Below are 16,534 nucleotides of genomic sequence, written 5' to 3'. Positions count from 1 at the left end.
TGCATCCATCCCTGGATGCTGCTATGTCAGGGGCTGGTTTTAAGAATTTTATCAATAATACGGGTGGTTGGGTTTTCTTTTCTAATGCAGAGAGCAGAGTTAAAATCTATTAGTTTAGTTGTGATGGTATTCTCATTCTTGTTTTATTTTTCCATAGGAAGAAAAAAAACCCTTCACTTCTTTCTACCCCAGCTTTGGTTAAGGTACAGCAATATGGAAAAAGGACAGCAGCTGAAACCTTTTTCCTTCCTTTCTTCTTTCCTTCCTTCCTGTCTTCCTTCCTTTCTTCCTTCCTGTCTTTTTTTCCTGCAAACAACCTGCTTAAGAAGGACCCTGGGGGAAATGTGCATCTCGAACCCTTTATTTCTGCATTTTCTCTCTGACAACTCTCTCCTCTGCCCACGTGAGCTGGGTCAGGTTTGGCTTGGGCTTGGGGCCTTTATGCTCTTTCCAGCCAAGGATTTGAAGGTGACAGGGGAGGCTTTTGAAGCTGTGTGGGGTCCTCAGGTCCTGCGGGATGGAAAGCACAACCTGCAGCTGAGAGGCAGCACTCCGAGCTGCAGAAGCAGAGCTGAAGCTGTTCAATAGCAGAGATGGGTGCAGGTTACAGCAAAGTAAACGGGAAGGGAGGTGTAAGGGTGGCCCATGTGTGTGCTGAGCTGCTCATTCGCTGCTGCTGGATGCAGATCCTGCCTCGCTGAGCAGCAGGTGTGGAGCTGCAGGTCCCCTGCCCAGGCAGCAGCGGGCTTGGTGAAGAGGACAAGCGGTGAAGGCGGCATCCCTGCATCATCCCTAGGGAGCTCCAGTGCAGGCTTCACCCCGCAAAGGGGGAGATTTTCAGTGTGAATAGATGCAAAGCCCCCTGTTCTGCCTGGCACGGTGGGTTTCCCTGAGCCTCAGCCCCTGCCTCAGGACCCTTTCCAATCCGCCAGCCGCCAGATCCCTGAGCAGCAGGGAGGGCTGTTTGTTCAGACCTCTGTGGGTTAGGCAGCTCAGGCTTTATTCGTGAGCTTGGATAGGTCCCCGAATGAAAATCCAATCATATTTTAAGCAGAACGAGTTCCCATGAAAGTCATTTCCAAACCGCCTGGCTCACCCTACCTGTCGGCTGGATCCTCCATCCCCGCCGGGCTAAGCCTGGTGTAACAGCACTGCTCCTGGTGGTGTTACTCCCCGGAGCAGAGTCCGGCCCACGGGACAGCACCCGCTCCTCCTGCCTTAATGAACACCTAAAGGGACGGGAGGCTTCTGAGCAGCGACCCTCCGGTCGGGAAGTTCTCCAAAGCAGCTCGGAGAAATAATACTTTATTCCTGGCGGTGCGAAGAACTGATAGGGACTGGCTAAGAAGGGTTCATGCAAATACTCCCGAATTAAGCTCCGTCTGAAGTGAGAAAGGGAAGATGATAAACACACCAGGCATTAAAACTGCAAAATATGCTTTGCAGGCATGAAACCGGAGGAGTAACAAAACTATCTGACATCACATTAAACAGCGAAGCATTTCTTATTCTCAGGGCTGCAGTTACCTAAAACCAGAGTCCCATTAAAGAGTCCTAACTATTATTTACATTTCTAAATCTTAAAACCATTAACAAAAGCCACTTAATTCAATTACTTTCCCTGGGCGCTGATGTTATTACATTATTGTCACGAAGCCGAGTTCGGCTCTGAGTTTCTCTTTTTTTTTTTTTAATTCATTCCGCTTTTCTCCGCTCCGAGAGCCTCCCCCACCTCCTCGCCTCCCTCTCCCCCGATGTCATTGTGTAGAACTAATGGGGTAAACTGAAATGGTATCTGTCCTCATTGACAGGTTTATGAGAATTTAATAAAGCGTGGCGCGGATAAAATGAGATATTACAAGGCCACACAAAGCTGATTGACTTCTCCACGTCAGCATTTTTATTCGGTTATTTATTTATTTCTTCCCAACGCAGGGGTGATCTCGCTAGGCCAGGGGAGAGAAGAAGGGGAGGACAAGGCAGGGGGGTCCGAAGGGCTGATCAATCGATCCACCTGCTCCCTGTGAGCATGGGCCTCAGTGCTTTGGGATTTTCTGCTTCAGGAAGGGGACAAGTGAGGGCCATCCCCACTCAGCATTGGTGCCATGCGAGCCATGTGTCTGTACAGGTGTGAGATTGGAGATGGTGATAAAACGGGCCCTCTGCACCCACCCCAGACCCAGAGCACACAGGGAGGTTTATGTCAATCGACAAAGGGCAATCACAACCCAAATTGGGACTCTGAGGGTCCCCGAGGGGATGCCACCCACCAGCTCCAGCAAGGTGCCTGCTCTGTGCCTCAGTTTCCCCTCCTGCCCCATGCCCATCCTGTCTGTGTAAATGGGAATTGCAGAACACCCCCAGGTCTGCACAGACCAAACCTTCCCTCCAGGACTTCTGAGGAAATCAGTGGGTGTATTTAAGTGTGTTTGCTTTCATCCCATGGCACACAGAGCTGGAAATTCGGTCGGTGCGGTAACTGGCTGGCTGGCTCCCTCTCCTGGCCTCTTCAGAAGCAAAGCTCAGTAAGAAATAAATAAAATAAAATAAAATAAAATAAAATAAAATAAAATAAAATAAAATAAAATAAAATAAAATAAAATAAAATAAAATAAACCCCACTTAAATTTTGATCCCAAACAGTGGAATAATTTTTGTTTGGAGGAAGGCTGTCAGGATGGAACTTGGGGCTGCTCCTGTTAGACTCAAAACCTGGCTTCACACACAAATAAGTGCAACCGTGTCTGCAACACTCAGTCAGAGTGGGTGGCAGAGACTTCTCTGCTGATCCCAAAGCGCAGGCAGTGTGCTGGATTTGAGGCACGATCCTGGGCACTAGAATAAATCCTCGTGGCAGTGATGCTGTAGGTCTCTGAGCACTGACAGATTTCAGGATCAAGCCCTGCTGAGATATTCTGCTTGGCACAAACAGCCAGGTTCAGACAGACCAACAGCAAATCTTCCTTCATTGTATAAGAGCACTTAAAACCGCGTGAAATCAGAGTTCCTCCCCCAAAGAGCTTGAGCTGTCCCATCAACAAATGAGCCAGAAAAGAGCCTTCTGCTCCTTTCAGTGCCCTTTGCAAATCGAGGGCACACTGCAGGTTTTTAGGGCGCAAAAGCCCCCGGGCACCAGGTTTCCACCAGGACAGCAGCTCAATCCTGCTCTCTGGTGGCTCACACCCGAAAGGCCAAACGCAACCAGCAGCGGTATCTTTCGAGCACCCCTTCCAGTCTGTGCCCCGATTTTTTTCTTATTTTTTTTTTTAATTAATTTAGCTCATTATACAGCTCAGAAGGCAGCTTTTCAAAAAAGGTGGAGATCATCAAAAGTGATGATAGTGGGAGGGTCTCATGTGCTCCATAGAGGGGCTGCAACCTACCCCAACTCATTTAAAAGCCTCCTCCAAAATCCTTTGCACCACGGGAAGCATCCTGCTGCTCTGCACAGACTGCTCACAGCCCCTTCAACAGCCTTCCCAGGGCTGAGCCTGCCTACGAGCATCCTCCCAGTGCCGTGTCTCCTTGCTGAAGGGCCACAAGGTGCAGAGCAAGCACTTCTTGCAAAGTTCCTCACCCCATCCCCACCGAGACATTTATTTTCTGCCAGCCCCACTGATGTGGCAGCACAACACACTCATTCAGAGGGCAGGGCAGGAGGAGATGTCCCTTTTGGGGGTACCACCTCTGCTGTCCCAACCACCACCATCTCCCAGAGCTGGGCAACCACCGCTTGAGACCCCAGCTCTGGTTTTATCAATCCAGCACACCATGAGGCAGCATCCATGAAGCCTGGGCTCCCCCCTGGCTGTTCTGAGAAGCATTTGATCATCTTCTCCATGCTGGCTTCAACCTGTAAAGTTCTCAGCACAGAGATGACCCCCCCGTCTTCCCTCTATAATGCACATTAATGAAGAGGCCAAACTTGACCACCCTTTGCCAACTTTTCTGCTCTCAGTCCCAAAGCATGAGAGATGCTCAGCGTGAAAATGTTTGCAAATCTTTGGCAGTATCCGCAACAGCCCCATATCTCCTGCTCTCTTTCTGTCTCCGAGCTGCTGGAGTAATTACAGTGTAGCAGTGCCAGCACAAGGCATTTCTGCTGATGAGTGCACTCAATCTAAGCACAGTTTTATGTATCATTAATTCCTTTAGCATTCAAAAAAATAACTTTTTTGATGGCAGATAATACTGTAATCACTCACAATTGCCAATACAATTATCTTCATTCAGCTGTGTAAAACAACTACAGGAGTAATTTTAGCCACTAAAATTTTCTCTCAATTTTTTTTCTTCCTTATTTTTTAATGTTCACAAGCTGTTTGGACTTGGGTTGCTGTAACATAGGCACTACAGAAATTAATCCCCATCCCCCCATTTTTGTAAAGAGGAGGTTTTCAGAGCCTGAGCCCAGTGCTTGCAAGGTGCATTTTTTGCTTAGGGTGTTTTAAACAATCCTAGGGGGCTCTGAAAAGGTTCTTCCCATCCTGGGGACCCCACTGCTAGGACCTGCTCGACTTTTCCTTACTATCCATCAAGCAACCATGCAACAGCTGCTCCACATTCAATACAGCACAGCTGATGAAGTGGGAACCACTTACCAAAATCCTGTGCCCTGTTCTAGCTAGAATAATTTGGCACATGAAATGGATGCCCCTGTGCCCATTTATTATTGTGCTTGCCCACCTGAAAGTCACCTGGGCTGGGATTCAGCCCTGAGAGAGCAGCACTCCACAAGGCCAGAGGGAATACCTACCACTAAGGATGTTTCTTCTTCCAGCAGGAATCAGCTGCTCTCCTGTAGGAAATATTTCCTGTATTTCAGTGAGATTTTCAGGAATCTCACTGGAGCCTGGCAAGAACCCCAGAGCCGGTCTGAACCCAGCTGGCTGCAGAGGGAGCAGAGCAGCAGAATTTCTGATCAGGGCAGCAAAATTTGCTATCAGGGAAAACCTCTAGTGGGCAGGAGTCCAATGTGAGCTGAGCCCCAGCTGCTCACAGTGTCCCCAGGACACTGGCCAACGCCACAGAGCAACCCTTTCTTCTGGTTTCTGATTTCCTGGCCACGTTGCAGGTAGCTGATGCACAATTCACCTTCTGGTTGACTTCCAAGGTGTTGGCATGGAAGCAGAGAACAGAAGACAAAGGGCAGTCACCTCTCTGGGCCATGCAGGCCACCTTCCTGGGCTTATTTTTTAAGATCATGTTAGCAAAAAGAGAAAACCCACTACTATCTTCTGGGAGATTCTCTGCAGTTTCCCATTTGACCCCAAAAGTGCTCCACCTCAGGCATTCCCTCTGCAGGCCCCTTTGAAGAACATCAGGAGCTGAACACTTCCCCTGGAGGGCTATGGCTGACCCATCAGCCTGAAGCTGATCACTATTGTTTTTAAAAACCTCCCTGAGCTAAACCAAGCGTGACCATGGCAAATCTTTTGCAAAACACGCCTGAGGTTACCTGTGCACAGCTCAGCGAGGAACAGGCTTCCTCGTGCTCAGTCCGGACAATATTCCTGCAACCAACAGCTGGTGTTTGTTCAGCTTTGGATGAACCTCATCCAAGGCCCACAGCAGGACTTTTTTCCTCCCTGGTTAGTGAGCTAAGTGCTGTAAATATAAATGCTGGACCTGCCTGCAGGGGAGCAGGCCCTGGAGGGAGCTGGCAGCTGGTGGCAGGAGCAGGTTGTTAACCGCTGGGAAGCAGCTGAGGAGCACTGGGGTGAAATGGGAGAGTGGAAGCGTATCAATTCTTGGCTGGAGAGAGCACAGTTGCTTATTCTGACACGAAGGGCAGCAAATGAAGTCAGCCAAGGACAGCAAACAGGAGGTGTTGCTTCCTGCAGCACGTGGATAAATTGTGGCTCTCCCCGCTGCAGGACACTGAGTGCCAGAAGGGGATTGCTTCACCCGAGAAGTATCTGCACACGCACAGAGCTATTTATTAGTCACTGAAGCCCAACCTCTGCCTTGAGAAGCCAGAGATCTCCCTCTAGGCGCCAGGAGATGGCGTAGGAAAAACATTCCTGGGTGTTTACCATGGCCCTGGTGCCTGCTGTCAGAGGGACTGGGGCTCGCTGCTCCTCCAGCCTGCGCTGGGCCTGCCGAGCTCGTGTGATGTGTGATGGCTGGGAGAACAACACCTTTCTGCCCCTCCTGTGGGAAACACGGGGTGATAACATCGCTGGGACACGGTGATACCGCCCGTCTGCATGCTGGGTGGTGGGGGCAATGGGGACACAGGCTGCGCTTCTCCACCTGCCTTGCCCAAAGGCTCCAGCCCTGCCAGGCAGCGGGGGAGATGCAGGGGCAGGAGCATGTTAAAATCCCATATTAAAATATTTCAAGTGCACCTGTTTTCGCAGCCTGCAAACATCCTTATTTCGGCGCTTATTCCGGCTGCCAAGAAGTGAGGCTGGTGCTGCAGAGGAGGGTGTGCCGGCTGCAGCACGAGCAGCAGGGAGGAGCAGAGAGCTGTCATGGTGTTCGCCTTCATCCTCCCTGCAAGGGCAACCCCACCACGCCTGCTTCCCTCTGAGCAGTCTGTGCATGGGACTGCAGTGCCCTTGGAGCTCCCTTTGCTCTGTGATCCTCCGAGCCCCATGGTCTGAAATAGGGGGGGAGGGAAATGAAAGGGAAAGAATGAAAGAAAGCAGGGTGGGGAGACCCAAACAGGCTCTGGGAAATAAAGGTTATTCTTGCATGTAATTTGCTTGACCCAGATAAACAGAGAGCTGCTTGTCCTCGAAACGAGAGCAAGAGGCTGTCAGCGATGAGTTAAGAGAGCTGAGTATTCCCAAGGCTCCTACACCCGTCAGCAAAGCCGGTGCCAGGACTCTGTGTACACACAGGGCATTGCTCACCACGAGAAGCCCAAAGGCTGAAGTGTAGCAGGTGGCCTGAGCAACAACAGGAGGAAAAATTAGGTTTGGGGCCACGCAGCCCTCCGTGGTGTTTCCTAGCTCGGCACTGCATCTGCCAGGGGTGGCTCAGGCACAGCGGGATCCTGCTGGGAGGCAGCAGGGAGATCCCAAACCCTTCCCAGAAGGTTTTCCACGAGAGCGTGAAATATTCGGGCATGAACTTTTTTTTGCAGACGGTGAGGATTTTTAAAGTCAGACCCCACGGAAGGCTGGAGAGAAAGCAATTTTAAGGGAGTTTCCCTGAAAAGTGAGCGCAGGGCCCCAGCGAGCACTTGTCTGCGGGTGTTTTCCACTTTGCAGGCTGCGGCAAAGCAGAGCACAGCCACACACCCGTGCTGTGCCCGGGATGAAGCGGGCTGGCCAGGAGGTTTCTTCTCTGTTTTTCTTTTTTCGCTCGCCCAGCTGCCTGGCTGCGGGGAACACGAAGGAGCCAGGCATCGCTCCTCCGATGTGCCCAGCCAAGTTTATTCCCCGAGAGCCGACAAATCCCAGCGCAGCACTTAAGACAGCCGCAAATCCCAAGCTCGAAGCCACACCGGGAGAAAGACAAACCCCAGCGAGCCTTTATCAGAAAGAGCCCACCCACCAGCAGGGAGCGAGGGACGCCTTCTCAGCTTCTTATCCCTTTCTCTCCCAACCCTCCAACCTTTCCCTTTTTGCCAAACCTCCTCCTCCCAGCCCGTGCGGTGCCTCGAAGCGGTTAACTCCCTCCCGAGCCCGTCCAACGCTCGGCTGCCGGCCGCTCCTCCCCGGGGCTCTGCCTCCCCGTTCCCCGCCTCCCCGGTGGCCGGAGGCAGCCCCGGGAGCCGGCGGGGAGGGAGCGCGGTGCCCCCGGGGCCGTGCCCAGCATGCGGCCGGCGCCGCGCTCCCTGCCCGCGCTGCTCTGCTGCTGCTCCGCCGGGCTGCTGCTGCTGCTGCTGCGATGGAGGCGCTGGAAAGGGCTCTGGGAGAAAGTGGAGGCGGCCCGGCAGAGGCAGGAGGAAGGCTTGGACAGGATGGACAAGGCTGTGAGAAGCTTTCGGGAGCAGGTGGGTGCAAGGAGCCGCGCTGGGCGATCCAGCGGGGAGGGTGAAGGTGGGCGCTGGGTCGGCGCCCCCGAGCTAAATGGGGTGGGGATGGATCCTGGAGGGTGTAAAGGGGGGCAGGTGGGTGGTATTTCTGCAGGGTATGGGCAGGTGCTGGTGTGCAGCTCGCTGCAGAGGCTGTGTTTTGCCTGGGAGCGAGGCGGGATCCTGATTTCTCATCTGAAGTTATCGTTTTCTTTTTGACCACGTGTGCCCACACCCCCCGGAAAGGCAGCGATCCCCTGCAGCGGGAGCCCCGCTGGGGAGCATAGCGAGGACGGGAGGAGGCAAGGCGTTATGGGGTCGTGTGGTGGGGGATAACAGGCGGCGGTGCAGGAGTCAGCAAAAAGAAATGCAGGCAGTGAGAGGAGGAAAATTCCAGCCTGTCATTTAAAAGTGCTATTTCTGCTTCCACCTCTTCCGCCATGGCAAGACAGTCAGCCCGATTGTTAAGGAGGCTGTAGGAAGTGGCAGAGGTGACGTTTTGTACCAGAGGCCAAAGTCCAGCGGCACAGCCAGGAGGAACGGGGAGCTGCTCGTGCCGAGGCAGGCTGCCATAAATCCAGCTCATGCGTGCCGTTCCCTCTGCGGTCCCACTGAGCTGCCCGGCTTGTGGTTCAAGAGGGCTCGCTCGGGTTCAGCGCCCAGCTTGAGGGATGCGTATGATGCACTTGTGTGCTGTTTAGTAGATGGCAGGGAAATTTCTGCCAGCCCAGAATGAACTCTCTGCTGTCAGCTGAGGCTCTCGCTGGCGTGCACCTCCCAGTTTGGTCATTTGGTGGTGCCAGGGGAAGAGCTGCCTGTTTTCCTGCCTTGCTGGAGCAATATCGAATAATATAGCCAATTCCCACTGGAGTTCAGCACTGCAGCAGCTCCTCTAGGCCCCGCCGAGACCTGTCTGAACAAGGCTGGAGAAAGGCTTTCTGCAGGGGCTGAGTAATACCGGTCTGGCCGGGAAGACAAGGCTCTAAAACACTTGGGCTTCTGCTGGCCCTGCAGGTTTCCTTCCATGCTCCCTAGCACTGGGGCAGGAGCAGGACTCCAGTCTTGGGGCAAATATTGCATTTGACCACTAAACAGCAGGCACTTTTAGGATGGGATACACTGGGCACTACTGGGGGAGGAAGAGCCGGCAGCAGTGTGTCATTCCCTGCTCATCATTTCCCTTAGCATCCCTCGGTGAACATGGTGTCCATCCTCTCTCTGTCTCTGCCGGAGCTCTCCAGGAAACTCCGGGATGGCTCCCTCCCTCCAGAGCACGTCTTCTACGCCTACCTGAGCAAGGTGAGGAGCGAGGGCAGCAGGGCAGGGTCTTGCCCAATGTTAGGGCTGGTTCTCCTGGGAGAAGCCCAGCACAAGGTTCAAATGCTGGTTCAAGCCTGGTTCAGACACTGCTGAGCTGTCACCGCTTGGGGAGGTTGTGAAGTGCTGCTGTTGTTCCCCCATCATCTCCAAATGGGTTGGCAAACCTCAAACACTCAGCATGTGCTTTCATTCTCTAGCCAAAATGCCCTGATCACCTCCTGGGTTTGCACCTTGGGGTTATCACTTTATGCCACCCTACAAGTATGATCAAGAAAACAGCCTTTTGTAATCTGCTGTGCTGAGTGCCTCTATCCATCATGCCCCAGCTGGTGCTGTGGCCTTCCTGTGTCCAGACAATGGTTTGGGGTTTGGCACAAATTCTTCTTGGAAAAGACCAGAAAGGCCTGCCCTGGTGCCAGCTGCCCATGGGGAGGTGGAGAAGCAGGGAGAGGCAGGTGTGCTTTGCAGAACAGAAAGCACTTGTGCAACACTGCAGGCTGTGTCTCACCCGTGGCTTTGCCTGCTTCCCCCAAGGCCCTCCAGATCACCAGAGAAACCAACTGCATCACGGAGTACATGCAGGAGAGCGAGACCCAGCTCCAGCAAGCCAGGCCACCGGGGAAGCCGGGTTTGCTTTATGGGGTGCCTGTCAGCATCAAGGACTCCATCAACTGCCAGGTACCAGGAGCACAATACCGCGCGTATCCTGAGATCCCTGGGGTTTAAATCTGGTGGTGGGGGGAGGTTTAACCTCAGCGTCTGGCTGGACTTTGTGATAGCTGATGGCAAGTAATAGGATTTTCTGCCCATCTCCCATACAAGCCAACGGAGAAGGCTGGTTAGGTTTTATTACCACCGCACCATGTGGTGTGTACGTTCTGGATGTGTTGCTGGAGGTGCATGCACGTGTTTCTAGATTTAGATAAAAATACTGGGGGCAGGGAAAGTTGCAGTCCTTGATCTGTGAACCTGGTTGTACTCTGCTCCCAGGGCCATGACTCCACATTAGGGTTCGTGAAAAACATCAACCAGCCCATGGCCGAGGACAGCGTGCTGGTGCAGGTGCTCAAGAGACAAGGGGCAATTCCCTTTGTGAAAACCAATGTCCCCCAGTCCCTCATCAGGTACGTGAGAGGCCCAGGTGCCCCCTCCCCATTCCTGCAGGAACGGCAGTTCTCCCTCCCTCCTCTCCATCGAGGGCTTCTATCAAGTCTAATTCTCACTTCCCACCTCTTTTTCAAGAACAACACCCAATCCACATTCCTAGCGTCTTTAAGTTTTAAGGCTACTCAGAACAATCATTCATTCTGCTTTGAAATAAAGAAAGAGAAGAGGAGAATAATTGCTGCCTTTCTTTCTTGTGCTGGCTGGTTTTGAAGCCACCTTTAAAAAAAAAAAATCTAGTTAACCCCTTAGTGGCAGTTCTGTCACTATACAGTACCAATATAAATGTACCCAAAACTTCCTGCTGTGTCTGCCAAGACCACCCTCAACACCACTGGCGTGGGATGAGATGAGGTGTGCTCCCCTGGGCAGCCGCTCTGCTCGTGTCCCCCTGCCCTGCCAAACGACCTTTGGTAGAGCAGCTCCAAGGACAGCTATTGCCCAAGCCCTACGAAGTGCCTTGCCTTTCTTAACCGTGACAGGGCAACGACTGACCGTGTTTTTAAAAAGCCACACAAAGGGGTTGCCCCGGGGATTATCAGATTTTGCAAGTCACTTTTTTTTTCACACTTTTTTTTTCACACAGATTTTGCAAGTCAAAAAAAACTTCTCAAGTTTCTTTTTTTGAAGTGTGGGGTCCACATCAGCAGATGTCTGCATTTCCCTCATTTGCACACTCTCTGTCTCTCTAGCTTTGACTGCAAAAACTTAATCTTCGGTCAGACGTTCAACCCCCTGCTCTACACCAGGACCCCCGGAGGCTCCTCGGGAGGAGAAGGGGCACTTGTAGGAGGAGGTGGGTCCATCCTGGGCTTTGGGACAGATGTAGGAGGGAGTCTGCGTTTCCCCGCTGCCTTCTGTGGGATCTGTGCGCTCAAACCCACTGGGAACAGACTCAGGTACTTTGAGTAATGCTGCAACCTCTCTGGGTGAGACCCCACAGTCTGCTCTGTCGGGATGCTCGGGCTGCTGTGGGCAAGGGGAAAGCTGGGAGGTAGCGGGAAGGGTTCACTTCTCCCTCCTGCCCAGACATCTTCTGAGGACTGAAGCACCAGTTCCCCCAGAACAAAAACAGAGGAAATCTCCCCACCTGCACGCTGGGGACAGGGGGGAGCAGTTGTTCCTGACTGACCAGACATAAACCATTCTGGCTTAGTTTGGGTCTCCCTTGGGCTTCCCCTTGACCTCTCCTTCTGCCGGCATCTGCAAAAGGAGGGCAGTGGTTTCATGAGCACTTCCTGCTGCTTGAAGCCTTGTCCTTCTCTGAAAACTCAGCTGCTGTCTTTTTGTCTCTTTGCAGCAAAAAAGGAGTCATTTCTGGTATCCCTGGGCAGAAGTCAGGTAGGAATTGATGGCTGCCTTCCAGGGAGGGGAGAAAGGCAGGGCTGGGAAGGACCTCGAGCTGGCTATGGGGTTCCTTCTCCAGGACATGCAGAGAGGGAAGCAGGTTCCTTTTCAGGGACTCTTTCAGAGAGCTACCCCAATAGCACAGTTCCTGAGAAACGTGCTGATGTGTGCAAGAGCTGAGAGGAGCAGCTTGTGTAAGACATAAACCCAGATCCACCCTGTAACCCTCAGGGTGCTGTGCTGCCTGCCCCAGCCTGGTGGGAGGTGGGGTTAGTGGTCAGGGGGGGATGTTCTGGTGTTGTGATTGATAAGGCTTTTTGCTCACTTTGTAAGGCATGCAATGGAGATGTCAGGGCGCATATCAATGGACAACAACCATGGGCCTGTTGGTGGGAAGGGACCTGTAAGCATCCCAGCCCCATTCTCAGAAGGGAGCTGTTGCTAACACTAGGCTAAGTCAAAGCGATGCTGAGAGGTCCTGCTTTCATACAGGACATGCTCTGTGTAAGCCATAATCGACCCTCAGCCATAATCACACTCTCCTGGTCTCCTCCAGTGGTCGCAGCAGTGGGGCCGATGGCCAAAGACGTGGAGAGCCTGGCGCTGTGCATGCGAGCACTCCTGTGTGAGGACATGTTCAACCTGGACAGCACGGTGCCCCCCCTTCCCTTCAATGAAGAGGTAAAGGACCTGAGAGGGGCTGAAGGGCTGTGAATAAAGCTGCTGTTCCTTTAGCTCGTAACGCTGGTGGCCCTGTGGGACATGCCAGCCTGCCACGTGGCATGTTGGTGAGGCAAGTGCTGCTTTCCAGGCCTGCAGCATGGGTGTATGGCTGGCTCCCGACACAGCTGAAATCCTTCCAGCTGGAGCTTTTCCTTGCTCCGCAGGTGTATTCCAGCACACAGCCTCTCCGCATAGGCTACTACGAAACCGATTTCTTCACCATGCCCAGCCCTGCCATGAGACGTGCCGTTCGGGAGACGAAGAAGCTTTTGGAGGATGCTGGCCACACGGTAGGATGCTGCACGAATCCAACTGTCATGCTCAATCTGTGCTTCCCTGGCACCATGTGCATTTATTCACGGCCAGGCCAAGAAGCACATTGTGTTGGCTGCTGTACAAACCAGGTCCTGAGGCTGTCTCCTCAGGGAGCTTTCAGTCGTGATCTGACAGTGCTGGTCTGAGCCTCAGGGAGCACCTCTGCTGGGTGGCTGTGATCAGCTGGTGTCCAAGTATTTCTGTAGTCTCTTCTCAAGCCCATTTCACCTCTTCTGTATGATGGCCCTTGGCAAGCAGTGCCACAGGTGCACTGCACACTGCATAGGAAGCCACCTCCTGATTGTGTATGTGGAAACAAGGACCTAGGGAGAAAAAAGGCATCTGCAGGTGACAGCTCTCCTGTAGCCCAGTGGTCAGACCCTTTCCTAGCACCTCAGTTTTCTCCTCTCCCCCATTTCAGCAAGTGAGCTGCTGTTTATGAGGCACCGTGGTGGCTGCACGCCCTCCCCTGCCTTCACAAAAGGATGAGGAGGGAAGCAAGGAGCACAGACTCCTGCTCTCTGTCCTCCCCTGCTGGTTTTGGAGAGACCTTTGTGCCCTGGGGCTGTTCAGGTGATGATGGTGGCAGAGCCCACCTGTATCTTTTGACAAATCAGTGACTGCTCAGAGGGAAAACTGAATTTTCAGGGAAGGATGAATGGAGAGGGCTCATGGCAGGACTCCTCAGCCCTTGCAGGAAGGAGCCCAGAAGCCCGTGATGGCTTCTCCCATGCAGCTTGGTTGTGCTTGCACCACTGACACCTTTTCTGTCGTCCTTCCAGCTGGTTCCCTTTGAAATCACGAACGTGGACTACGTGACTTACAACTTCTGCGTCAGAGGAATGTTTGCAGACGGGTGCACCTCCTTCCTCAAGAAGTTGTAAGTGCAGCCCAGGATTGTTTGTGTGATTGGTGCCTCTCTGGGAAAGCCCTCGCCAGGGAGGCTGGCCGGCGTCTGGGTACGGGTAGCAGATCCGCTGGATACAGACAGTGGCTGATATGCAGAGGGATTTACTGGGGAGCTTACATTCAGTTGAACCTTGGGGCCATTTGGGACTGTTATCAGCCCCGACAGATCAAAGGAAACTGGGTGCTGATAGCCTATAAATACCACGGAAATCTGGGGAGCTGAGAGGAATGGAGAAAACCTTTTTGTCACTTAGGTATGCTGTTCGAGGGGTTGGTCCTCTGCAAGAGATCCACTGTAATTGCTTCCCAACACTGCTCAGCTAAACATCCTCTTCTCTTTCAGTGAAGGGGAGCTCGAGAGAGGCAGCATGGGGACATTCTTCTGGTTGGCGAAGTTACCAAACTGCCTGAAAACTCTCGTGTCCTGGATTGCCAAACCCTTTGTAAGGCCCACTTCTTCCTACCATAATTGTAGTCAAGCAATAGGTGTCTCCTGTTGCAGTAAGATTTTACAAGAGGGAATTCTTTAAGCTTTGCTTCCTGGCTGTGTTTTGACACATCTCCAAACCCAAGAGATGCTGTTTCTTTTCCCCCTCTTCCCTTTTTGGGGAAAATCCACACGTCCTGCCTCAGCACCGAGCCAACAGCTTGCATTTGTGATAGAGCTGTCTGAGAGAGCAGAGCTGGGATTAATGTAAGGTATTTTCTTTATCACTTCCTCAGGTGCCTCGATTGTCAAATATCATAAGAAGTATGAGAACAAAGTGAGTAAACCTTAGCCTAACCAAATGTGAAGATTTGGGTTTCTCCTCTGGAGCGTGGCAGTGTGTGCTACATTAGGGATACTTCCCTAGCTGCATGCATCTGTGGAAATGCAAGGCAGAAAATACAAGGGTGGGAGCAAACTGAGAGCTGTTTATGTCAGCCTCATAACCCTGAAGGGTTTGGCCAACTGTTCTGGTACTGAGATTGGGAATAAGGGTGGGGACTCACAGCTTGTTGCTTATGAACTGGATGAAGCCTGTGGGAAGGAAATATGCTGGCAGCTTTGGTTAATGCATCTTTCATGCAATGACGTAGGGGCCCCAGAGGGTAAATGAGAGGTAAATGAACAGGGAAGGAGGCTTGCTCTTCCTTGCTGCAATGCTGATGTTGGGCAGTTAGGGGTGAGAAAGTACTTAAATCCTGTAGTAGAGAGGGTGTGTTTTGTGCTGTGCCGCTACGACACAGTACGTCTGTTTTCATGGTCAAGGATCAGGCTGTCTTTCATTGGCTTTGCTTCCTTTTTCAGCACAGTGGATGAACTCTGGGGTCTTCACCACGAAATTGAGGTAAAGTACTGCAATTTGGGCTTAGATAGTTCTTTTGTTTTATTTCTAGAAACAAATTTCAGTGCTCACCAGCATTAGGAGATGACCAAGTTGCTGATGTGAAGTAGGAACACGTGTCACTCCTGAGCAGATCTCTCTTGGCTGTGCAAGTTTTCAGCACACTTAAAGATTAGAACAACAGCAATTCATGCATTCACAGTCCTTAATCAGGCCTGAATTTTTTTCTTGTACACCTGGAAATGTAGGCCAGCAGCTGCAGCACCATTTCTATTCTGTTTTTCTCAGAAAAAAGCCCTTATCCCAGCTTGCCCCTGCACTCCCCGCCTCCAGTTTTAGCAGGGGATAGGCTGCTTTGTCCACTGGGAGGACTGCTGGCTGAGCAGCAAAGGGTTGGTGGGTTTTAGCAGGGTCAGGCCTGATACAGCTCACCCCACAACTCCTGGGGAAGGGCCAGGAGCCCAGCGGGGAGCCCAAGAAGAGCCTCAGCACCGGGGCAGCACATCCACCCCACTGACCAGCGGTGTGTTTGCTCCTCAGGAGTCTTGCCACCAGTTCATCGCCCAGTGGAAGAAGCTGAACCTGGATGTCATGCTTTGTCCCATGCTGGGCCCAGCTCTCGGTATCGGCTACCCCAGGAAGCTCTCAGGTAGGAGAAGGAAGCTCTCAGGCAGTGGCCAGTGGTGGGAAGAGCTCCAGCCCGTGGGGTGCACCCAGGAAAACCACCCTGGTGTCTGCAGGGGCCAAGGGGCCGCTTTCCATCCTGCAGCCACTGCCTTCCCAGTGCACACAGCCGTTAGCTGGAGGTGGCGTTGGGTGTTTGCCCTGAACTGAACTCCTTCTCTCCCGCAGTGGCAGTCAGCTACACCATGCTCTACAACTCCCTGGACTTCCCGGCCGGGGTCGTCCCTGTCACGATGGTGACAGACGAGGATGAGAAGGAGCTGAAGGGCTACCAGGGGTACTTCCGAGACTGGTGGGACCGGACCCTGGCAAAAGTAAGTCATGTCACATCCCTTTGAGGGCACGAGCATCCCCACCCCACCCCAGGATGCCTCCCTGCCCTCTCCCCACTGTGTTTTTGCCACAGGCTTTTCATGGCAGCGTGGGGATGCCCGTGGCCGTGCAGTGCGTGGCCTTGCCGTGGCAGGAGGAGCTGTGCCTGCGCTTCATGAAGGAGGTGGAGACGCTCACCCTGAAGAAAAACCAGCTCGTCTGAGTCCCCATGCTTGCTGAGAGCAGGATCTGGGCTAGCAGAGGTGCAGGCTGTCCTCTCGTCCAGCCCACCCGCAGGGCAAGTGTTCCTGCCTGCAAGGTGGCACTGATGGCTGGGGTGGCTGCCAGCCATGGGACGCACGGGGAAAGCGAGACGAGCTCTGCTTCGGTGGAGCACTTCCAACAATTGTCCTAATACAGTATTTTTTTTTTTGTCAGTGGAAAGTCTGTTATTTCAGGTGTG

General features: G+C 52.8%; 1 protein-coding gene and 1 long non-coding RNA gene across 2 annotated transcripts; one reads left to right on the top strand and one right to left on the bottom strand.

Annotated features, from left to right (window-relative positions):
• Window positions 1–345: 345 nt before the first annotated feature.
• Window positions 346–7,679, bottom strand: LOC311440754. The gene is made up of 3 exons (XR_014695558.1): window positions 7,586–7,679; window positions 1,102–1,382; window positions 346–510 (listed from the first exon to the last, which is right to left on the bottom strand). It is a non-coding gene; the product is annotated as an uncharacterized lncRNA (long non-coding RNA).
• LOC311440753 (fatty-acid amide hydrolase 1-like) lies at window positions 7,619–16,515 on the top strand. Its single transcript, XM_084528039.1, has 15 exons — window positions 7,619–7,948; window positions 9,155–9,268; window positions 9,824–9,967; window positions 10,280–10,413; window positions 11,146–11,352; window positions 11,754–11,794; window positions 12,357–12,481; window positions 12,688–12,813; window positions 13,621–13,718; window positions 14,091–14,190; window positions 14,471–14,511; window positions 15,039–15,078; window positions 15,616–15,724; window positions 15,928–16,073; window positions 16,166–16,515. Exons 1-15 carry the CDS (start codon window positions 7,769–7,771, stop codon window positions 16,292–16,294), a joined length of 1,734 nt encoding a protein of 577 aa, XP_084384165.1. The 5' UTR covers window positions 7,619–7,768; the 3' UTR covers window positions 16,295–16,515.
• The last annotated feature ends 19 nt before the right edge of the window (window positions 16,516–16,534 follow it).

This window comes from Aythya ferina, assembly GCF_964211825.1.
Source record: "Aythya ferina genome assembly, chromosome: 8".
In the NCBI taxonomy this organism is placed as follows: domain Eukaryota; kingdom Metazoa; phylum Chordata; class Aves; order Anseriformes; family Anatidae; genus Aythya; species Aythya ferina.
The sequence above is the reverse complement of the archived record's forward strand: the minus strand, read 5'-3'. Positions and strand labels throughout refer to the sequence as shown.